Source organism: Passer domesticus, chromosome 3, assembly GCF_036417665.1.
Source record: "Passer domesticus isolate bPasDom1 chromosome 3, bPasDom1.hap1, whole genome shotgun sequence".
In the NCBI taxonomy this organism is placed as follows: Eukaryota; Metazoa; Chordata; class Aves; order Passeriformes; family Passeridae; genus Passer; species Passer domesticus.
Window position 1 is genome coordinate 62,546,554 of NC_087476.1, and position 26,018 is coordinate 62,572,571.

Here is a 26,018-nt window from a genome sequence, read left to right on the forward strand (position 1 = left end):
AAAAGAAATTCAATAGGTTATGTCAGGTATTGTGGTCTGAAGGTTGGTATTAGGATATGTTCCATTTTACATGAAATTTTATACATTAAATCTTCTAACACTAATTTATTTTCAGAACTAATGTCTTGCTAGCTTCTCTAAGAAATTCTTACACTTTTGTATTACCGTTTTCATCTCCATTCCCCTCAGAAACACTTACTTTCATTTCTTTCTAGGCAGAAGAAAATTAACAGATGTTAAATGATCATTCAAACAAATTGCTTATGGATTTTGCATTGCTTATCACTTTTTTACTGATGATTCCCTGGTTTCCTAGAGGAACCAAGAGGTACAATACAATCATGGCCAACAGTAAATATTTTATACACTTTAAGAAGTACTTAAATTTTAATTTTCAAGTGTAGTTATGTATTCCATTTCAGATCATTCAATTACAAAAAACCCCAACAGCTTTAATTCAAAAGCCTCAAATCAATACAACATTATATCATAGCTTACTTATTTCTGCATATAATACAAAAGCCCGGAAGTTCTTTTTATTATTTTACAAATAGAAATAGGAAAACTGAATTTCTTCCTACAACTTCTGGAGACTGAAGCTAGTTCTAAAAAATAGTAGTATGATCCTGAAATGAAAAACTTCTGACTATATGCTATATATACTTTATAGCAATGCTACAGTGTAAACCAAAAACTATATATGCAGAAGACTTTGCAGCAATTCAGTTTGATACTGAAGTGAGAGATCTATCTTGCATGAAGCACTGTACAGACTTACTGCTCAGGCCTGTACAGCATTACTATCAAAAAAGTTTCAGATGGTTTTATTCTAAATTTCCCCAAATGATTAAAATCTAACCCAAGTCACTGTCCAGGTTAGCATGCTATATCATATCAGAAAGCAACACAAAAAATAGCACATTTTATCTATTAAGTCTCAGTCAACTAAAGTGCTTAAGCACACGCTTTTAAGTTTTGTATTACCCATGTGAAATCTGCTGTCAAAGACACTACACACTTTAAGGGATACAACCAGCTAAACTTTAATGCATGCTTATGTTTCATTTTCTTTTGCTGATCTTTTTGCTTTGAATATAAGACTCATTTTAGTTACTCCAAAGCAGTGCAGCTATAAATAAGAAGGATTTGATCCAGCAGCTTGGAAAGACAGAGAGATCAGACAAGATGTCATTAAAATTATTACATATATCAGACATGCTTTACGGTGTACTCAATTATTATGTCACACCAGTTACAAGACTGTGTACTCTTTCTTTTAAACAGCATGGGAGGATTTTTAACAATCAAGAGCTCTATAATTACAATGGTAGACCTCCTAAAGACTCAAAATTCAGTTTCCAAGATATTTTAATTAAATCCCAAATCCAAAAGTCTTCACAACAAAGCAGATAGGAAAAAATATTAGTTGGAAATACAAAGCTCTATGACACTAATACCAGAGACAAACCTATAATGTTTTAATGGCTGAAGAACAAGCTTTTTTCCAGCCTCTTAAAAAGATGCAACAGTTTTGTTCTTTCAGTAAGTCTCCCTGAAAGTTCAAGTTAATTTGAATCTCTGCTTCCAGTTTTGGGATCATTGTTGATAAATATTAGTATTTTCTCTTAATTAACCCATACAGATACATAAAATTTTAACTGTTCACACAGAAGGAGCAAGAACCAATAATCAAGAATACATGTAGTAGTCCATACACCTGTGAGGAATTAAATTGGAACACATCAAAATTACTCCCTCTGAAGTATCAAGAGATGTTTTCTTCCAGAACATATTCAAATTAAATACAAATGTCCTCAAGACTCCCTCAATTTAGACTTATGTCTCAGATAATACAAATACTGAAATAATTTATGTGTAGAAAAGTCCTTCCCAGTGTGGACCTGTCAGCCTTCGCACATTCAACCTCTCATTTCAGGAGGAAAGCACTAATCTTAGTTACCATTTTACAGCTATTATACTTATTAAATCATTGTTTACAATAATAAAACAGGAGTAAGAATTTTAACAAAACATCCTAATTCTCAAGTTTTTTACAGTAAGCATTTTCCAATTCTGATAATCCAAATATTGCAAAATGAATTCTAACTCTTGAGTGGTGTTCACAGTACTTTCTTTAATATTTTGCATACATCAAGCCATTGCACTCATTTTTCAAGCTCCACTGTCTGTTAAATGAAAACAGAGATTCCTACTGTACCATTAATTGCTAATCTGACACTGAAACAGTGGTTTCATAGTCATGAGTGATGGGATTGAGAATTTCTGTGTAACTCCCCTAACAGGTACAGTAATAAACTGTTAGTTCTTTAGGCGAAAGACATGAATCTGTTGGATTAAAGCTTCATTCTCTGCCTGTAATGAGTAACTTGAGGGCCTTCTGTAGATTTTGCACAGCAGTGCTCACATCTTCATACTGCAACGCACTGCCAGCATATTTGCAATATTTTTGAGCTCTGGCAAAGTCCTCTGGAGTCAAGCGGACTTCTCCTGCAAAAACATAAGTATTACAAAGTTACTACAAAGGAAATCTGACTTAAGCTTCCTTTCTTATGATTTTTATGTTTTACTGATGTTTGTGGTAATATTATGGAAACCAGGCAAACATTTGTGGTACTATTATAAAGACCAAATGACAGTATTTCTTCTGCTCTGTTCTCTTTTCTTTCCATTCATATAAAACTTAACTTCTTTGCCACTGAAAAATGTGAGGACCTTTCTAAACACTGGTATTTGCATGACCCAGTGCCTTTCAAAAGTAAGCCAATACCCTTGAGAAAGATCTGCTCTTGAACTAAGACCGCAAAGGAGAGTTTTTACATGACATTAAGTTAGCTGTAATCATGTTACAACCTGCAAGAAACAAGGACAGTGCTTTTTGTGTTTACAGCATAATTACTCTGCTTTCTTCACAAATAATACATAGTTAGAAACTGTTCCTTCTCAACTGGAATAGCTTTTCAGAATGTAGAAGCATTTCTCACTGGCTTGTTTTCACACCTTTTACATTTCTGTTTTTCCAGATAATTTTTGTTTCCAGTTTTATGTAAGATGACTGAAAACAAGACTGATGTCATGAAATGTGCCCATTTTTGTAACATTGGAGAACAGTAGCAAAAAATATTCCCATAATATACTATATACCAGACTGCATTACTTATTAATCAGAGTCTTCTTGAAGTAAGTCAAAACTTTAGGAATTCTGTAGTGCTCAAACACATGCATTCAGTCTTGGAGAAGACACAGTAGGGACTTAAGCCCTAAATGGCAGAAGATTTTATATGTGAATAGTATCACTGATGTGGGTGTAAAATAAAGCAGTACTATGTACCTCCTTCCACCCACAAATTCACTGTGAGTTTTAAGACTAATCCCATGCTACTCCAATAATGAAGAAATTTATATATCCAATTAGATAAAAATTAGAACATCTTTAATCAGGTTCTTTCAAAAGAACTTGTAAATGATAGATTTTTATGGGCATTGATAAATAATCATATAAGCCATTAAAGATTATGCATATATTTAATAACTTCCCACACAGTATAGTATAAGCACTGAACCGATTTCACAGATTAAGAGCAAATGTGCTTTTAAATGCACAATACATTTTACATAAAATTTAGTTAAACAAAGATTTAGCTCTCTAAGTACATTTTACTCTTAAGCAACTACATGAACATACTTAAAGCCATTTTTCATGGCACAATTTCCATTAGCTGAATTTTTTCTTTTAAAATAGAACTGTTGTTAGCAATACTGTGAGAATGTTTACTAAAGAATCTCTACTCTTATCAAAAAATGTCTATTATTTAAGAACAGTCTTACTATTTAAAAGAACAGCTTTTGAACAAATAAAAAGAAAACCTTGGAATATTAAAAATTAGACTGGTCTGCTGGTTTTTAAAACAATCCTACCCAAATAAAATCAGAAAGGTAAGCACTCTGAAGATTTAATTTTATCGATTTTTAAAATATACTCTAGAACTCTACTTATTTTCATTTCGAGAAATAAATATAACCACTGAGGGACATAAAAAATTGGTGGGCTCATTATGATTGTAATGTATATTAAATTTCATGCTTAGTAAGTGAAGCCACATTTAATCTCTTAAAATACATACACATGTGAGTAAATACACGCGAGGGAGTGCATAAACACAGGTACACACCTCGGGTATTTTGTAACCTCAGGAAAGTCACAGACTAAAAAGCAGCTGGGTGAATCTGCGACCACATTTCTGATCACCTTTAAGAAATTAAAAAGACCAAGTTTCCTTCAAAGTAGCTTTACGCTATGATGCCAAAAGAAACTACAAAACCATTCTTTAAAAACTGGCCAAGGCATCAGTCCAGTATTCAAATAATTTATTGGCAGCAAGCCTAAATTCACCCGTCTAATCTTATTTTTACAGTATGAGCTCTATTAATGTTTTGCTGGCATAAAGCCTTATTTATTATGAAATCTATATCAGATGCTATTATGACATAACATAAGGGGGAAAAAATTATTAGTTTTAAATTTATAATCTAAAGTTTATAGAGTAAGAAGGTTGATCTTTTGATGTGCTCAGTAGCCTGAGCTCCTATTGAAGTCGACACCTCACAATGGAAAAGCAAAATAGAAACAAACCAGCTCTGTGTTCTGAAGTTTTACAAATAATGTAAAACTTAACTGCAATGACTGTACTTAACATCAAAGGTATAACCACAAAAGTTAGTAATCTACTTCAATTTACATATCCCAAGGTTAAGCAGTTTTGGAGGAAATGCCCTGGGGTCCTGCTGGACACCGATCTGCCCATGAGCCAACAATTTGCTCTCGTGGAGCAGAGTGACAATGGCATCCTATCCTGCATTAGGAAGAGCACTGCCAGCAGGTGGGTGGGAGTGATCCTGCCCCTTTCAGCCACATCCTGAGTGCTCTGTCCAGTTCTGGGTTCCTCAGCACAAGAGAGACAGACCAACATCCTGGAGGCAGTCCAGCAAAGGGCCACAGAGATGACTAAGGGAATGGAGCAGGAGAAGCGGCCAAGAAAGCTGGGACTGTTCAGCCTAGAGAAGAGAGAGCTCAGGGGGATCTGATATCAAGTACATGAACACCTGAAGGGAGAGTATTGAAAGGACAGAGACAGGCTTTTTTAGTGACGCCCAGTGACAAGACCAGAGGCTGAAACACAGGAGGGTCCTGTCTGAACACCAGGAAACAGTTTTTACTCTGAGGGTGACCAAGATCTGGGACAGGTTGCCCGGAGAGGTTGTGGGGTCTGTCTCTTGAGATTCAAAACCTATTTTTAGAACAAGGAGTGACACTTCTTCTCAAACTTCTTCAGTGCAGGAAATTAAACCACAGGGAGAGTGCACGGGCTGGGGGAGACCAAAAGGACATGATCCTGAGTGACTGGTTTTACATGACCCTTCCTTGAGCAGAAGGGCTGGACCACCTCCTGAAGTCCTTTCCAACCTCAAGTATCCAGTGATTTTTTGGCTCTAAAAAAGCCCAACAACAGTGAGATACAAAAGGTATACTGTATTTATTCTGAAACAAACCTGCTTCCTATGTTAATCTGAAATTATTAGGACTTTAGCTATATTACTGAAACATGACAGGAATAAGAAATCTGTAACAACAAGCATGATTCTCTTAGTTTAAGAGAAACACAAAGTGAAACTGATTTGACTAGAGCTGCTGAAATAATTTTGGGAAAAAAACAGTTTTAGAATGAAAGTAATGTGCATTTTACATAAATACATCTGCCTCTCCTTGGAATCCTTTTCTACCCTTCTGATGTTTTTTCTTTTTAGAATGCCCAAATATAAGGAAGATGATTTAAGAACAGTTCAATCATACAAATTGGTGCACAAAAACAGTGATGGAAAAGGTAACAAATGGTTTTCAAAACAAGATACTATTTTTTCCCATTAAATCACTTGAAATATTTGAAATATAAGTACTCAAGGATTTCTTTTTAGGATCATGAAAACACATTCAGTGTCAAATTATTATTTCTACTCTGTGTGTAGAATATCAAACATTATACACACAACTACAATGGACAAATGCCTTCTTTATACTATGCCACCTGTGCAAGGAACCATATGGCAGCATAAGATGATCTTATAAAATCTGTGCAGCACAACTATGAATGCCTTTAGTGTTAGCAAAATCTAGGGGTAATAAATTTTTTTAAGACAACTACACCAGAGAAGTGGACACACATACACGAAGTTGCTGCATAATTCTACATTCTGTTGTCAGACACATTAACCCATGACAAAATAAAAAAGCTTTGAGACTTTCAAAAGTCAGTATTAAACTCTGAAACCTCTTCCCACAGGACAGGACAACTATTGAAAGACTTATGCTAACTAAAAATCAAAGAACACTATTCCTTTAACTTAATCTTCCTTTGATAAAATATTCTACTCCTCTCCACCAAAAGTTTTACTCCCATAAGAGCTTTAATCAAATGGCTTCTCCCATGTTACGGGAAGCAAAGAAAAGATATAATTTATCTCTAAAATATACATTTGATCTTACTACAAGAAAGAGTCTTGCAGGAATATGTGGAATATCCTGTTTGGCTATGGCTATGCTACCACATTCAATACTGCCAAGGAAGGCGTCTCAGCACTCAAACTTGACTGTCTGCAGTGTCAAACTGCTGGAACAGATTCCAGTACGGTTTTGGTCTGTGCAAACTAGCACTTTCCTAAACAATTCCTGGGCATGACTTGTGGTCAGAGCAAGCTACAGACCATTCAACATGAGCAGTCTTAACAAGCTACCCTGTTTAGGTTTAAAAGTTTAATAATATGGATGCGAGAGGTTCTGTGCCAGCTGTTCTCCGTGCCAAATATTTGCAAGCCTGTATGATTTGTTAGCATGGACACAGACACCATGTCTAAGTCATGGAACAAATGTACCTTGCACTGTGCTAGCTCTGTGGATTGTTGGATGGAGGGCAGCACTGATCCCTCCTTCCTGTGCAAAGGAAACCTCAGTTCCACAGGAATGGTACGCACCTCAATATGCAGCAAGGATCTAGCCCAGATATGTATAATGCAGCTCAGGAACTGGGGAGAGCTCATGAGCCCCACAGTTTTGTACATCCATTGACACGTACAGGCATTTCTCCATCTACTTATGGGTTAGAGAACAAGGCCACTGTTGGCATAGAAAGGACTCCTCAGCAGCATGGGAAAAATGCACAACAAGACAATGACAGGCAAGGACAAACATTGCTCTCCACTTCTCTAACTTCTTAACTCCACACATGCAAAGAAAACTACGAGTGTACCTCTGCTGACACATCCCCTGTGCCCCCTGAGACTCCTGCATAACTGACAGTGTGTCTTCTAAGCTTTCTAACCAAGAACCTGTATGACCTTTATCATTTCTTTGCCTGCACTTTTGTAGCACTCCCTCATAAGAATGTGACCCTTTGAGCTGTTACAAGACCCAAACTTGTAGTGACACAACAGAGATGTGCAGAGGAGGAATGCAGGCATGCAAATACACAGGTTAGATCAAGTTAAGAGATTTATCATGGTGCTTAGCAAGGGTCTTAATCTTTTAATTACACAATATTACTTATTACAAATTCTCATAAACACACTTAATATTCCTTCTTATTTATGTACTTATTAAACCAGGTTATCTCAGGTAGGTGGTAGAAGAGAGCAAAGCAATCATACTATTCAGATATGAATAACGGAATGTCTTAAACTTAATGAAAAAATTTAAGTTTCCATCAAAATTATGATATTTTTGACAACCAGAAACAAACATTCAAACCAAGAAACAATGATGACTAAAATTTTAAAGTGGTTACCAATAAACCTGATACAATGACTGTCTAAAAGATCATGATAAGATAGTTAAACATGAAAGCTTTGCTTCCAAACATCACAAAATTTGCCTTCCAAATAGCAGTCACTATGGCAAGGCTTAAATAAAGCTTTGAGCCATTTCAGTTGAGGAGCTACCAAAACCCCCAAGCAGTCCCCAAAACTCAAAAGCTATCACCAAATTTAAATGTAACAGCTACAGGTCTGAGGTGTTGTTTTCAATAAAATGAGTTACTGCCACATGAGACATCAGTGCCAGCTCAGCTGGCCAGGGCATGGTGCTAATAATGCTAAGGTTGTGGGTTTGATCCTTGTGTAGGCCATTCACTTCAGAGTTGGACTCAATCCTTCTGGGTCCCTTCCAGCTCAGACTATCCTGTGATTACAGTAACATGCCAGAAAAACTCCAGCATCTATAGTACCTTTTGCTCTTCAGGAAAATACTAAAGGTTAGTATGTCTTCATCAATGGCAATTTTTTCTATTTTTTATTTTTTCTATAAAAATGGCTTTCTAATAGATTACAATGAAAATATCCTTAAGCATTCTTTATGCCAGCAGATTAAAAACAAGTTGAACATTGAATTCCTACTATAGCACTTGATTGAAGCACAAATGCATTTTCAGAACAGCTATTTTAACACGGAGTCTTCAACAACATAATAAAGTAACTAAATATCTCTAAGTTATAAAATACAAGAACATACCTATCTAAACTTTGTAGTCATAACAGGCAATGTTTTACTGTGGTTAATACTAGAACTTAACATAGCAATTACATATAATATTGTATACTAATGAGAGTATATCCTGATGAGGATAAACCCTAGACTTCCTAGACTCCCTCTTCATTCAACATCCATGTCATATTGCCAAAAAAAATCTCATTATTACAAACAGATGTAATTTATCGAGTTTTTTTACACTCTTTTCTCTATTCCATGAACAGAAAAATTCTTAGCAAACAGTAAACTCTCTGTCCATATGTACTCATGTACCATATGTACATGAGTGCTCAAGTGAAAATCTAGGATGATTCCAGCTTTATTGTCAGTTACCACTCCTCCACAGGCCATGGTTTCCACAGGGTCAGCCCTTGCATGTACACTTCCAAGCATGGAATACACAAGCAGACATAAAATACATGTGATATAGGCTATCAGTGATTTCAACATCAAAGACAGAGGACATCTTAGAAGATAAAAGCCTTGATTAAATGGCACATCAAAATAACATCGTTAGCAGTACTTTACAAATTGTTTAATTTAGCACAGGTACTACTTCCAATCAGGAAGCATGCAGTATTTTTCTGCACAAAACCACAACTTGAATGTTTTATGAATTATTTTATGAAATTATTAATTAACTTACATGCTGATCCTGTAGAATAAATTTTAAGTAAAGGGAATGTGTATTAATTACAAAAAATACAATTTGGCAAGGCTATCAGGAATATAGGCTTTGCAAAGTATATCAGAACCTCACCTGAGAAGCAACAATATAAATAATAAAAAGCCTTATGCAATGCTAGCTCATTAGTTCAAAGTAGTTGGACAGACAACACTATATTGTAACAGCTTTCAGAAACTACTAAAATCTTAGCAACACAATACTTAGATATTGTCCACTCTTTTTAAAATTCTGGAGTAACTTTCAGATAATAGTGACAATATTTATCAAACTTCTTCCTTCAGTGCAGGGGAGACACAGAGAACAAAGTATTTCCATGTACAACAATACAAATGCCCCAAGCTTACCTGCAGACTGGGCACTGTAAAGGGAAGGATCAACCAGAGGAATATTCTGAGGAGCAGGCTGAATGGTGTTACTTGTTACTCCTGCAAATCAATGTAAAAAAAGGACTTGGATTATTTTTACTTGTTGACTTAAAAAGTAAGCAAAAAACCAGAACAGACAGACCTTAGGATTTTCAAGTTAAGCAGTCGATAGCACACAAATTCTGAAACTGTGTAACAAATAATTTAAATGCTTTCACTCCAAATATGAATGTTTTATAAAATGAAACAGAAGAATGTACAGACTGTCATCCATTTTACCAGTACAGGACTTCACAGAAATTTAATTTCAGGCATTAAAAAAATAAGAAAATACTCATTCAAGAGACACTGGTTACCCTGACGTATTGAGGAAAACCTGCTAAAGAAAAGTGAGAGTAAACTTTTATATTTGAAACTTAAATTCTGCATTCTAATACCAGAGGCAATCTATATTATTATACTTTTAAAGCCCAGCGCCAGTGACCTCACACTTGCCAATTATCTCCTTCCTAATTCCTTTGGAAACAATTAATGAGAATAAAAAAGCTAGCTAAGTTTAAAAGGGAAATAACAGTGCTAGAAGAAGCAGCACTTTATACTGTGAAGTGTTCCTGTACTTGCACTTTCATTTTAGGTACACTCATTTGTTTTGATCGAAAACTGTATTTTTGCAGTATGTCCAGAACATACTAGACTAGCATAACATTTGCTGTCGAGGAAGAGAGTAAAATCACTTTTCTAAATTACATCACTCCTTGAACAATAGGTGGGGTTAAAACTATGAAATGCACAGAATTCATACATTCCAACAAGGTACGTACTCCATAATTGTCAGATCCTCCCAGACCCGAAAAAACCCCCAACTATCAGAAGGATTTCCCTTTGATAAAGCTGAAAAAAAGAGCATCCTGAACTCTTCATAGGGTGAAGCATTTTTTAAATGAGAAAGCAAAAGAAAAGGAGAGATTGTGTGACAAAAAAATCTTATACATTTAATAATATAAAAATGTATCTGAACAATAAATGATCACTAGGATTGAAATAAAGAGATTTTAAGTGTTTAGTTTTATTAATTAATAAATAATTAATTTATAATTCTGCTTTATGATTGTTATAAAAAGGTCCCATAAGGTAAAAAAGTTTTATTCACCAATCACTTAATACTTTTTTTTTTTTTAATAAATACAGCATCTGGGAAGGAACTTGGAATTGCTAAGAACTTGGTTTTGGTCCCAAAATTACACGTAATAATAAGAAGAATGTAGGAGCCAGTACGTTTAGCTGTAGGGACAAAATTCCCATTAGTAATAATGTCAGAAGTCAGTCACACTAAAGCACTTGCAAGGGAAAAGAGGCACTAGTCAAACCAAACCAGTATGAATGGTACATCTGGCATGATTGCTATGGGGTTTGTAAGGATTTCAACACTCTTTTGATAAGCTTCCACATCAAGAACAGCAGCCTGTCTGCACAGGGAAAGCTACATATAAAATGAAGTAATACAATTCCATCTATAAACTGAGAGAGTCAAATTGTGCTTTACAGTACAGACGTTGCAATGCAACACCATTTTACTGATACAAGAGAAGACAAACAAATTCAGTCTGCAGGAACAGTCACTTTCTTAGTCCATATATATATTCTGTAAAAGTGCTCCAAACTATGATTTACATATTTTAAGAAAACATTAAAAAATATTTCCAGTGGCATTTTTATGGTTTTAGCTCATGAAGATGCTTTTGCCACACAATACTGTGCTACTTTACTCTCTGTGATGAACTAGAATTTGGGCAAAACTTCACCTCCCATTAAAGGCATGGATTTCTCAGGTATGATTTGGACATACCTGTGTTATGAGGTACTTCAGCTGGAGTGTTGGCTGGTGCATGGGCACCTGGTGGTATATGTATGCCAGTGTAATTACTAGTTGGTGTGTTGTTAGCTTCATATGTAGATGATGATGATGATGGAGCTGTGCCACTATGGACAGAAGATGACCCTGCTTCTTCCCTTTCAGCATCTGCTAAAATGACACAAAACAGGAATTACTGCAACTACTATGTATAAACACTTGAAAAATTTGGCTTTCTTTAACATGTCCTTTCAAATTTTTATTGCTAAAAAAATTGCAACCACAATGTGTGACATAAAACATCAACCCAAACCACACAGGGTTGATTTGAAAAGGTAAAAAGCAACATATCATACAACAAAGATCTAGACATTTACATACTTTCAAAGATCTGTTCAACTTGAAGAATCATTTCCTTACTTGTCTGAATATAAGCTATCTCTCTCATTAGAACAATTTGTTTCACTTTTGTGTTCTGCATCCATAGTAGTTGAACAAGTTACTACAAACAGACAGTAATCTACATTTTAACACACACATGAACCAGAATATGGAAAACTGTATTTGCCTTACAAACTCTTCATGAAAGGCTAGACAGTGCCAATTCTTTTACCCCAAATCAAACCAAAAATAAATAAGAACCAAGAGGAACTTTGTGAAAGTAATACCAAACAAGAAACTAAATGCAGGTTAGCCAAGTCATAATTGCATCTAGAACAGTTAGAACACATAATGATCTGTAAGAATAATGAGATTCAATATATCCCTCATCATGTACAAAGAACATACATATTTTTCAATCTAGTCATGTTCATAAGGTTCTGATCTACTTTATTTAATACAGCTTTAAAGGCTAAAACTTGTGTCAATAAGGTCAGATGGAACAAGCAGTTTTGGGAACTGCTTATTTAACAGCCAGTGCTTGAAAGGGAACAAAAAAAGATATAGGAGGACAAAATTTGCATGTGTGTAGAGCTAGCAAAAGAGGTATTTTTTTAAGAAATCAACATTGATCTTCAACTACACAAGACTATGAGTTATGCAAACACTTCAGCTGTTTAATAATTAAATAGTCTACTATTAAAAATATTACTATTATAAATATCAGAATTGTTTCCCATGTAAGTCCTTCTACCTCCCAGAAAGAATTCACATGCTACCTTTAGGAAAAATGCCTAAATACCTTCTCATTTACAATAAAATTTACTAATAAAAAGGCTATACAGCAGACTAAAATCAAGTATTTTTATTAGAGTATTTTTAGTGAACTTTTAATAAACATACTCTGGCTTTATGGCACAATTTCTGACACATATTTCTGCAAATAAACACCTGACAGGTTTCTGGAAGACAAAAAACATCGTAAGGTGCCAGATCTTTCTTTTGCTGTATTTTTTGTTAGTAACTCATACTGCAATATTGTGTGGGTAACATTTGTGGAAATAAAATTAAATGTCTGAGAACTGGCAAAAAGAAGGTGAGATTCAAGAGTAAACATTGCATATGCTATCTTTTAAATAATAATGCAGTAATAAGAAACCATTGTTTGAATGCTGTGTTTTTCACTGGTTTTGGTGTCAACTGAAAAAAAAAGTTATAAAAGAGTTTCAGAAAAAATTATGAACAAAAACAGAGGCTTACTTTACATAAAATGAATTAAATAGCTGCACACAGCACTCATCACCCTGTCTGAAGCTGAGGCTGCCAAATATTACTTGTAACACTGTTACCGATCATTTACAGCTTGGGCAAATTGTAGCCATAAAGTTGGAGTTTCCAAGCTGGGTGTCTGCTTGAAGCTAGGATTTTGGGAAAGCTTTTGTAAAAGTTACTAAGCAATGTTGAGGATGAAGCAGTAAGAGGAACAGTGCTTCCACTGTGCTTAGTATCTCAGCTATGAGAAATTACCTGTAAATTCATGCCCATATTTAAACTGTTAATGCATCTATTCCTTCATTCTGCCCCTTGTTGCCCTAATCTAGTTCTCAAGGCACATTCTGATTTCCTTGTCTGCACTAGGATTACATATCCCATAACTGCAACCCTTTGCCACATACTTGTGTCCCTCTTGCACGGCTCCCATTTTCTCACCAAGCCATTCCCAGTTTCAGCTCCCAATTTCCTCATGGCACAGTTCAGGGTCTCTACTCACTCCTGTAACTGTGCAATGCTTTGGCCAACACTGGCTACAGAAGAACTCAAAGGATTAAAGTCTGGCAACATTAACAACAACAACAAAAAAAGGTTAGAAGTGCTAACCATCAGTGCCTGCAAAAGGCAAATTCACAAATGGGCAACCTACTTTTTAATCAGGTATAGGTATCAAAAGATTAAGCTCAACTGTTTGATTTACTCATTGTGCAACTGGCCAATGTTAAAAGTGTATTAAACATAAAAGCAGTTTTGTTTAAGTTAACTCTCCTCAGTCTTTAAAGTGCCCAAATATCATAAAAGCATTGTAACTATTCTTTCAGCAAAGCAAATATTTAAAATATTCTTTATCAAAGACTAAAGTATTACAAACATTTTAAGATATACACTCTCAGTATTTGTGAATAGTTTTTAACAGTAGTGCCAGATAGAAGTATTTCAGTCTGCTATAAAAGAACATTTAAGTCAACAGAAGTTTTAAATTCTATGGTTAGAATGTCCAAAACATAACTGAAAAAAAAAATCTTTTCCAGGGAATGAGAAAGAATGCTACAAAATTAGAAAATTATTTTCTCCTGCAGCAGTAATAACCTGGAATTTAAAGTTCCTTACAATTTGCTTAAAAATGCTGAAACTAGGCTGTGAAACAATGACACAATTGTTTTACATTTCATTTCAGCCACAGTTGAGATTTTTGTTTTGGAACCTCCTCAGCTTTTGTGCTTGAATCCCAGCATAATGAATTCATGAGCTCTTTAAATTTTCTGCAGAGCTACAGTATACCCAGACCACCTGTTTGTGTTTTTTAAAATTATTTATTTACTGAAGGCAAGATTTTGTGAAATCATCACCGCAGCCCCACAACCAACCATCCAAAGATACTTTTATATAAACAGAGGATTCTCAAGGCTTAATGACATTTCCTTTTCTAGTGTAAGCAAGCACCAATCATGACTTAATTTCAGAAGCTCAGTGCAATAAGTATATAATTAGCAGAATTTTTTTAAGGAGTATAGACTCTTCCAGTTCTCTGGACTCCTATTTTTCATGAGCTCAGAGAATTACAATCAATGTAAATTTTTTTCTTTGTCTCATTCTGCTGAGTTGTTTCTCTTTTGCTTGAGATGTTGCTAAAAGAGTCACAATGTAACGTTCTATTTGAACATTGCTTTTAAAAAAACAAACCAAACATGTATTTTTTTCCACAACATTGAGAAAAGAACTCAAAAATCCATCAACTTTTCCCACATTGTTCTTTCTACTAGTTGGAACTATTAAGGTTTTCTGAAATTCTGAAGTAGAAATGTAGCCTACATATTACATTGCAATGAAGGTGATTAAATTTAATGTATTTACTATGGCTAGAGTATAGCTATTTAGGAACTTTTTTCTATTACCATTTTCTTTTCCATTAGTGTAAAACCTTATTGGATGACCTAGGGCTAATGCTAAGTGACCTTTATGTGTATTCTAGGATATGTATTCCAACTGCATTAATAAATTAAGCATGTCATTTTAGGGTTTCCATGGTGGCATCCTGACAAAAGCATCCATAAATCCAACAGCAGAACTGCATAAAGCATGCCTATGTACTGTAAAAACATCTCCAAGAGTTACAGTATGGTTTTCAAGAATCACAAAAAAAAAAAAAAAACACTTTGGAAAAAAATGGTAATTTGTCAAGCTACAGAGACCTAGTTTCACTCTGTTTAAACAGACTTTTTCCACATGTTAGGGGAGGAAGAAAATGAGCAAGCAGAAAGGAATGGGGAAGGTCCAGTCATACATCCAAACAATACTGCTTTTCTTCTTATGATGCACAAAGAGGAACTGAAACTCTTTTGTACTGATTCTTCTCATAAAAATTAATTTGCATAAAATTTTTATCTTGATTATGTGAGACATTATGGACACCTACACCATGGAGCTAACCATAAAAAATAAACATCAACGTGTATTTTTCCTTTGATTTCTTAGAAAGTTAGGAGTGTGAGAAATAATCTCTCCACATGAAATACAATTCAACAAAATAAACAAACAACATATTGTCAAGTTACAGATCTTGCAGGCTCCCTGTGAAAAAGGACGTTAAAATTTTGATTCACTCAGCATTTGTGTCCCTTTTAAGATGCATGTAGACATAACCTAGTAATGAAAGCAAAAGTCTTCACCACTTCCCATTACAACCCGTAATGAACTGCAACAAACACCAAGGATTTGGGGAAAGCCTGAATTCTGCTTTCCTTCCTCAAGTTTCTTTCTTAGCCTTGAGCAAGTCAGTTACTTCTGCATTAATAAAAATGCAGAAAGAGCCTATTTGTTGCTTTATTGAGAAATAATTAGCTTCTACAAGTTGCACACATGGATTTTTAGCAAAAGCTTTGTAATGTTTACTTAGAAATTCTATTTTTGCACTTGTTTAAAATTCATAGTTTGCTTCATATACTCAGGTCAGCTTTACCACACTATGAGCCAGACCACTAAAAGAGCACTAATTTAAAGCTGAAAATATTTAACTGAACTATTTATTACATTCAATATAACAAGAGACTTTTCTCTCACATGTTGCATTCTCCATTAAATCAATATGCTGTAATTTGACAAAGATGAAGTGATGTTTGCAGCTGAGTTGCATCATAAGTATCTCTGGCTACAGCTGCATGGACAGCTAAGGAAACTGCCTTGGAAAAGACTGTATGTTGAAGAAGAAATTAGTTTGTTAATGCTTCACTTCAAATACAGCTGTGCCTACACTGGAGCACATTTCAGTGGGTAAGATACCCATTCCAGTGTTTAAGTCCATAGGGTGCCTTTAGGTTAGGAAAACATAATAACAAGAACAAACAAGTTGCTTGGATATAAAATTATTATACTTGTAATTTGTTCACAAATATTTGAATTTACTTATGTTGCAGTGTTTCTGGAGCACTAATATATAAATAGTATTTTATCCAGGAAATTGCAAATAAATTATATTTGGCACTCAGGCTCTTAGACACTATAAAGACAATAATAAACTGAAATGTTCTGTACACATTCTCCTTAAAAAAAAATCATCATGATAATATCTTTTTTTTTTCTGATGTAACAACACTGTCCAGGACATAAAAATTACAATATGGAGATGCATCAAAATGTGAGATTGCACGATGAAAAGATTGAGAATCAGAAGAGAAACTAGTTTTCTAATGTTTTGACATATTTAAAACAAAAGTACTGAGCAGAGTATTACAAGCCTACTTGTAACTTATTAGAAGTAAATTACAAGTTCAGATGTCAAAATCCACTCAAGACTCAGGAATAGACCACAAACACAAATGAAAGCAAACAAACAAATAATTACTTTTATGTGTATATTTCATATGTGTGCACAAGTATAAATACACTGGTCATCTATATTTATACATACATTCACACAACTTTATGTAGCCACCCCCATAACGTAGCTCTACAGGTTAGATACATACTGTACAAGGCAGATCTTTCCCTTTTGCACTGCAGATTTGTTTATCGACTCTTTTTATTTGGAGAAATTTGTACTACTAAATCTAAACAGATAAATTAGCATCAACTTAATTAACAAGCCACAAAGTCTCATGTGCCAGCTCAGAAGAAAATTACAAACTATTTGATGATCTTAGTTGTTCCACTAGGTATGTGACGAATGATACACAGAGGTTGTCACTGCGCAGAATTAATCTGTTTTAATCTGCATAGTGAAAATATCCATTCCAATGACATCCCATCTCATAAGAGATCAACCTTTGAAATTTGTATTCAATCTGCATTGAGGAGAAAAGCAAAGAAACTGGTCACTACCAAAACCAATGAAACTGATCACTATCTAAAGCAAAACAACTTGTTCTGACACACATTCAGTTTGGTTAAGTGGATGTCCTTGGAAATCATCTCCTTAACTCTTAGATAAAGTGGGAACCTCAAGGAATCCTGTACAGGGAGCTCAGGTAGCCAGAGGAAGCAACTGAAAACACAACGAAAAGGAGGATGAGTGAGAAAGAGGCAGAAAATCCAGCTCAGTATGAGTAGACCATAAACCTGTTTTGAAACTGACATTATTACGCAGGGAGCAAGGAGTTGTCTCACAAGCAGATCTTTGCTTTGAAGTTGAATTCACTTGCCATCAGTCCATTTTTAACTCCTACTTAACTTCTGAGAGAGGATAAACTGGCAAAGGGATCATAACTTTACAGAACAGATTTAAAAGAAGGACTGTGGTTAGTGTTAAAGAAATGTATGGTTCTGGCCCAAAGGTGACAATGCCTTCTTAGAGAGTACCTGTATTCAAAATAATAATCTCCGCTACAAGGAAAAGAATATTTTATTAAATAAGTCAATCACACAGTAAGGCCCAATAAAAATAACAGCAGGAGAAGCTGAAAAGAAGAAGGCAGCTCATTGTGAAAGGAACATTAAGCTGGGAAGCTGTGCTTCCTGAGGGGTGCTCCGTGAAGAACTGTGCATACCACCACTTCACCTTGGCACAGCCTTCTGCTCTCTTAAAAAGAAAAAGGAAACACGTACCAAAACTCTCTCCTTCCATTCCAATGGGGCCAGGCTGAGGAGTCTCTCCATTCTTTAAGCAGTTATGAATGTATGCTGCCTTCCACCTGGCATACTTCCTGTGCTGGGCATTCTGGGGGAGGGAAAAGGCCAGCCATTTTAACCACTCACTTTTGCAAATTAATGCATTCAAAACAGAAATACAAAAATCTTTCTCTGCTGTCATTTGACACCCTTTTAAAGATAAACATGTAAAATTAATAGGTGAATTACAAAAAATAATTAAAATAACAGCTCTAATAAGATCTCAGCATGAAAGGAAAATGTGGAGATCTTCAATTAGTGCAGCATATCAGGAACAGGAAATAAATTATACCAAGAACATCTAGTATGAAAGACATAGCACTGTAATAATTACTGACATGAAATAATGAAGAAAGCTTCCTATCTCCATAAATTTTGATGATTATTTACTTTAGATTTAAATACTTGAAACTTCAAATGCTACTGCTGCTTATCAGAAATATGGATTTCTTCTAATTATATTATTTTAAAATTTAAAATTTTATTTATATGCATGAATACAGAAAGGCTGATGTGACTGCAGATTAATGTGATTTGTTTGTAATATTCTATGACATTAAGATTTTCTGTTTTGTTTTTTAAAATATACTTTACTGTTCCTAAGTACAACTTTTAACATGTCAAAACATGAAAGGAAGATTGGCCACTTTGTATCTCCTGAGCAGTTACAATAGTGTTTAATCCAGGAAGAGCTGTCAATTGATGCAAGAAATATTAAACTGATTATGCAAATCAACTGCTTTGCCAACAGTTGTATGGGAAACAACCAGTTCTGACAGTTATGAGGTAATATAAATCAAGGATCAAGGCTGAATATAAACATTAGAAATGTGGAAGGATGAGTGGAATAATTTGCCTGAATGAACAATGCAGGTTGGGACAGCATGCTTCACACCAATGCCAAAATTTTAAAATTTAATTTTTTATTTTAAAAAATTAAAACATAATTTGGAAATTAAATCCAAAGTTTCTAAGAAATTAATAAACTGAAATTCAATACTGCACTTTGCAAAGCCTATTGCACTGTCATCTAGAACAGAGTAAAGAGACACAATACAAAAGGTATCTCCAGCAAGCTCCCTTGCTCCTATTTAATACATTGCATCACCCAGGATGCTCACACATTCCAAGATAAAGATCTGGTCTTCACTTTTGAAAACAAGATTTCTCCAAAAAACAAGCCTATTCTGATGACATATTCATTAAAATGCACTCAAAAAGGAAAAGTGCAATTGGAAAACATGGCTTTCTGTTAAAACTTTGTTTTAATAATAATTTCTGGTCAGTCAGTGTTACAGATTAAATTCCTTCATTTTTAACAAACACTCTAGAAGCCACAAAATGCAGAAAACACATATCCAGAGCATGCTGCTTTCCGGAAAGATTATTATGCAATATTTAAGTGCCTGTACATCTCCCCTCTATTCTAACATGGCAATTATTTATTGACAAAGTGTGAAGATGCAGTTGTAGCAGGAGTCCATCCCGGGTGCTGGCAACTCAGCATGGCAGGAGTGGTGTCTGTGAGGACAGGCCAGGGCTGCCCCATGCTGGATAAAACCAGCCCCAGAGCACCCACCTCGGGACACAGCTGAGGAGGCCCTTGGCCATCTGGTGATGCCCTGGGGAGAGTGTATTAAAGGACAGGCCAGTACCCCCAACCCTGGCACCAAGATGATGGCTGGAGAGAGGAGAAGGCAACCAAGTGTTTAATGTCTGCCCTGCATCCCGACTGCAAAGCTTATCAGTCCAGAAGTGAGAAGTGAAATGCTGTTGGTTTTGGTTTGTTTTCAACATGCACTGCTGTCCCTTTTCAGAAGGCTGCCTTATTGAATGAATGGTACTACTGAGGTAAATGAAAAGAACGCTGCTATCACAGAGCTTCCTACTGCTCTGATCTAAGCTGTGTCTTGTAAAACACATCTTCCAGAAAATCCTTTTGCCTAGTTCTAATATGGAGATACAGAATAACCACTCTTCATCTGCGAAACAATCCATTCATACTCCCCATAATCAATCACCCGCCATTTAAAAACATACATATTATGCTCAACATCCATTTTCTGATTCTACGTGTCAAATATCTGCTTTCTATGCCTTCTGCTCTTGCTTTAGAAGCCTTTTAATAGTTGACAGTCCATGTATGAAGGCAATTTCAGCTATCCATTGAAAAAATAGGCAGGTGGTCTGAATATAGCTGTCAAGCTGAATTTAACTTAGGCTGAAAAAAACTTCTCCAAAAGTCTAAGACAGTCAAGTCATACTTCTCCCATCATCCCCTTACAAGAGAATAAAGATAAATAAACTGTTGAAATGTAATGATGCTATACAGAGGAGCAAATATTTTCTGTATTTCTTGTACACTCTCTTTTACCATCGGTATTCACCAATTAAACAAAATGAGAGAATTCTGCTTGTTTCCAATTACAAAGCACTTCTGTCCTTTCAGCATCAACAACAGAAAATGCACAACTGCTAGCATTCTGCACTGACATTTATAACAATTTCTTCCATCTTCAAAGCAGGATTGTTTCAGGTACTCTGAGGACTCAACTAATTGATCAGTGCACTGTCCTGTGCACTGGATTCCTACAGACTAAGATTTTTTTTTTCAGTCCAATTCAATGTGCAAATATACATTCACTCTCTGGCTCTAAGAAATGTTATCGCTGGATGTAGTAAAGGATGTCAAGGCACAGAGCAGACAATTTTAAGAGAGCACATCAAAAAAGCAAACTTACTTGTGCCTCTCAATAAGATGAAAATTTTGGATTGGTAGAGTCTCAGTCTATGGAAGATGGATAATCTTGCAAGAACTCTTCACCAAGCATTTCTCTTGGGGAAGACCTGTCATTAGTATCTACACTTACAACCTATAGTATTCCAGAAGTACACCACTATCAAGACCATGCTTTACCTTCTTTCCAATATTTACAAGTGAAAGTAGCCACAACAACTGCATTTTAAACTGAGCAAGTATGACTGCACTTTAGGTACAGTTACCAGACTGGGGATTTACATACAGGATGCCAAGCCTATGAATTTCAAGCAGGACTTGGAAAAAAGTGAAGGTGGACAAAGCTAGGAACCTTGCATCTTTTTTTCCCCCTATAAGCATTCCCACTTGCTCAATATAATGCTATGTGTCCCACAGTAAAAATCAAACTTCGAGTTTCTAACTCATACTTGTCAGGAACCATCTTCTAACAGATGTTTAGTATTTCATCTACTATTTATTTGAAACACTTAGCATGATTCTTTATGGCTTTCTAACAAGTATTTGGCTACACTGTTTCTTTGAAATTCATATTCACCACATATAAAAGCAATGTCTGTGCTTGGAAAAGCAATTGGATAGTACACTCATATACCTGACACTTACCTCTTCAGAGAGCTCCCCAAATACTGTTAGAACATCTATCAGGAGACTTGCAGTATAAAAGGACTTTATCATATTTCTGCAAAAAAGAAAGCATTTTGCTAACTTGGCAATGTCAGTCTCTCAGAATCACATTTTAGGTGGTGTAATCTTAGACCATACTGACTTATTCCAAGGCCAACATTGCTTTTTTTTTTAATCTGATGTTACAGAAGCTGCTTCACAACATTTAAATCTAGCAATATTGATTAGTCTCCTAACTACTATGCAGAAAACGTTTAGCATTTTTTAAAACTGGTTACGCATTCTGCACTTAGTTTCTAGCTTGGAATTTGTAGGACATCAGAAATCCTGTATTAGCTTAGAAAATACATGAACATGCCACAGTAATTGCTGTAAACCAAAACACATAATGGATCATCACAACTATTTTACTATCACTGGTCAATAGAAACTATAACATGCTTGATAAAATGAAGCAAAGTATTAGCCTGTGGTTTTAGAAGGCTTGCCAGTAGGTAAGCAACTCCCTAAGGAACGTAAGGAGGAGGATACCAGTTAATGTGTGATGTTACAGACCTATAAGTAGTAACAAATTGAGTTTTCCAGAAGAGAAAAGAATGTATTAAAGTCCAATTCTTGCTTCCATTCAAATTAAAGAGTTTGGATATTCACATTCCCTGACCAGTATCTTCAGATAAGAAAAAAAAAGATTTTCACCTACTTATGAAATTGCCCAGCTCTGTCTTCATTGTCTGCATACAAAAACATTTTCAAGGCATAATTCTCCACATGAGCAGAGCCAACAATTTCCTGAGTAATTGCTTCATTATCACCAAATTGCTTTTTCATCTGAAAAATGTTGGAAAAATACATTAATTACTTTATTAGACCTTAACAATTCTGCAAACCCAAAAAGAACCTGCTGATTTAAACAAAGTCAATTACAATTTAAAAAGAAACAACTTACACTTTGTTTTACAAATCTGCAGCTTCTAACATAACAAATGCTAAAAGCAGCATGTGAAAGAGAATGCATATTCTTTTGGAGAGAGAAATATTACAAATAAGTACCTCTGAATCTTTAGTCACAAAATACTTAGAAAAACCACCAACAGCCCAACATCTTCTCACCAAAGTTAAAAATAAACACAACTACAATGCTGTGAAGAAACAGCAACAGATATTTTTCCCCTTAGCATCTGAAAGATCAGGCACTCTGAAGCCTGTGTCAAGATTCAACATAGTTCAACTGGTAAAGTAATGCATGCTTTATAAAGGTGCTGTAGGTAAGTCATCATGTATCTCTCCTCTTGTAAGGTTATTTCACTGCAGTTCATTACATCTTTCAAAGTATCTGAGCCCTACCTTGACCGGTCTAGTGACCTATGGATTTACTGGAATTTTCAGTGTAAGCAGAGTATTTCAATTCAAAGAACTCTTTTCAAAGATGTTAGAGTACCAGAATCCTCAGGTTTCCTAATAAAAATCAGTAAAGCAAACAACCCTCTAACAGTTACAACAGGTGGATTTACAGCTTCTGAATAGGCTCACTGTTTGCACATAAGGAAATCTCAGGTTATCCTCAGAGAACAAAAACAGGAACACTGCATGATACTAACCTGCAGCCTTTATTTTGCCAAAAGATTTAAAAACAATCTCTGAATGGCAGTTATTTTTCACTGTGCGTGCGAAGAAAATTTTAATCATGCAGGCAGCATTTCCATATTTTTTAGATTGCTGCCAACTTTCTAAGACATAGAATGTTGCCAGAAAAGTTACTTCATTTCAGTAGTTAAATACAAGCTTTCCAAATAGAATTTTAAATTTAAAGGCTTTAGTCAAACTACTCTATGTACAAATTCAAAAAGTGTTTGTTTTACAAAGTGTAATTTTTCTTGTGAAAGTACCAAAGTTCGTGTGTTCAAATGAAACACTTAAACACTGACGCTAACTCAGGAAGAAAGCTTAAGGAAATACATGTGTATACAAACAGTTATCTGTATACCTCACATTCAGAAAAGAACTGATTACTATACTTGATCTGATGCTCAATTATTTCATACACACAACTGGCACTGTTACATATGCTTCCAAAAGTACCAAATTTAACCAAGCTGTTTACTGTTGAAATTATTCTTCACACAATCTGTGATTCAATACAGCAGTACTGGCGTTTTAAACATTGATACAAAATTTCAACCTAAAACTCAAGGCATTTAGGCTTAATCTTAAAAAAAATTAAACCGCACCCCTCTGCGCCCCCTGGTGGTTAAGGGCAGACTCAAAACAGCAGCTCCTAAATTACAGCAGGGGTCCAACTTTTCCATAAACCCCACCTTCCTAGCCCCAAAACTGCTCTATTAGACTTGACTAGGAGTGCTGTCTCCATCCTTTACTCACCCGGATACACCGAAGAATACTCAATACCTGTGCTTGAGTTGTCACACAGACAATCCTACCAGTAACCAAAAGGTAAAACTATAGATTTTTGCTATTTTTTTAGTCTTTTCAGTTTTGAAACAGAAGGGGTAACTGAACACTGCAGATTAACTGCTGCAGTACCACAAGTAACCCAGCAAATCCCAACATTTCTTAGGAAACTAAGAGAAAAATCCTTTTGAGTTTTAATCTCACCTCTCCTGCTACCTCTCTCTCCCATGAAATAACACACCAAGAAATCACTGTACACTAAATTTTCCATTGCAAAAAATCAGTAATAAAAAAGCAAGAAGCACGAGTTATTAAAAAAAAAAAGACAAATGGTTGATGTTTCATTTTTTTTCTGAAGAATCACAGAATGGTTTGGATTGGAAAGGACCTTAAGGGTCATCTAATTCCAACTCCCCTGCTGTGAGCAGGGGTGCCATTCACTAGAAGAGGTTGCTCAGGACCTATCCAACCTGGCCTTGAATACTTCTGTGGGCGAGTGATCCATCTTTCACAACTGAAGGCTGTTATACTACTTCTATACTACAAACTCTTCAGGCACTGCTAGACTTTGGATGCAATCACTGATACTGAACAAAAAATGAACTGCTTCTTCATTTTGCAACGCTACCTTCTGCTTCCAAATGAGCACTAAGATCTTAGAATCAACAAACTTCTTCCTCTGGGAACACTGAAAACTACTGGGTATGAACATAAACAACTCTTGGAACTTAAACTCACCATCTGTACCACAACTTTACTTTTCTTTGTTTAACTCTCTTCTATTTAAGGATTTAATTAGTATCAGGTCTATTCAGAAGAGTGTGGCATACTTACCCACACAAATAGACAAACCTTACCCACACAAATTAGACTGTGCTTACAAGAATTTATAAAATAAAATCTCCAATCTCTAACACAGGATACAACCAGAAATATCTTTATATTTTAAAGAGTATTTTTAAAAACTCCCTGGATACAATAGTTTAGCTTAGAGACAAAAGCATCCCAGGACTAGGCTATTAAGTCCTATAGCAGTGAAAATAACTGTACAGACTTCAAGGAATCAAAGGTAAATAAATTTTTAAAAGTCTTCTAGAACACCTGCATTAACTTCCTAATGAATTATGATTTGTCATGAGAATATGTATAAATAAAGCACTGTAAATTATAATGACTACACAAAATCTTATGGCAAAATTTCAATTATGTTTGTGCATGCATACACACAAAGACCTTTATCTCCTTCCAACCCTTTGCAATTTATTAGATACAACTGAAGTTCATGCAGTATGCTTGCATGCAGAATAGCTGCAGAGAAGAGACAGTATTTCCAGATTTTTTTAAAAAAAATATTAATATTATTACCATTTTTGAGGAAAGCAATAAATTCTACTTACAGCTTCCAACTGATCCATAAGTTTGGATAAAAATTTACGGCATTCCGGTGTTTTACTGTCAATCTTCATCCCTGTCTGCATTGCATACAAACGACCTTGAAATGATACAAAACACACAAAAAACACTGAAAGTCATTACCTAAGGCAGACCCTTAAGCAAACAATACAATGCTCCCCAACACACCTGGAAGACAAACTCATTATTTAACCATATACTGACTCCAGTACTAGTGAGCAATGACAGCAAACTGTAAGGTTTGGCCTTGCAGAGATACTAGGAGATAGTTTGGGGGAGATTTATGTTTTATTTTTCCCAATGACTATCCTTACTTATTTTAAATGATGTTTGTACCCCTGTTATGCAATATCAAGTGCTTTTATAAATTACCACCATCCTCACTTGCAACTCACCCAAACAGGACCTTCCAAGTGATTTGAGAGAGTGTACGGATATACATGGAACTTCATATAGCAGGAGCCAGTTATCCTTAAAAGCCTTGAACAAGTGGTACTAAGCACTTACTATCTACATGTATATGCACACATAGCATCAAA

General features: G+C 35.3%; 1 protein-coding gene across 4 annotated transcripts in view; it reads right to left on the reverse strand.

Moving 5' to 3' along the window:
* Positions 1-358: 358 nt before the first annotated feature.
* Positions 359-26,018, reverse strand: part of VTA1 (vesicle trafficking 1) — a 39,999-nt gene continuing 14,339 nt past the window's right edge. For 2 of the 4 annotated variants that reach the window (XM_064413506.1, XM_064413504.1), the window contains exons 2-8: positions 25,464-25,558; positions 22,358-22,485; positions 21,637-21,712; positions 18,192-18,303; positions 11,493-11,669; positions 9,626-9,706; positions 359-2,508 (exon numbers count right to left, since the gene is read on the reverse strand). In XM_064413506.1, coding sequence (XP_064269576.1) covers positions 2,363-2,508; positions 9,626-9,706; positions 11,493-11,669; positions 18,192-18,303; positions 21,637-21,712; positions 22,358-22,485; positions 25,464-25,558 — 815 coding nt within the window. In that variant the 3' untranslated portion in view covers positions 359-2,362. The remainder of the gene's footprint in view (positions 2,509-9,625; positions 9,707-11,492; positions 11,670-18,191; positions 18,304-21,636; positions 21,713-22,357; positions 22,486-25,463; positions 25,559-26,018) is intronic. The other 2 variants (XM_064413507.1, XM_064413505.1) reach the window with 1 other exon arrangement.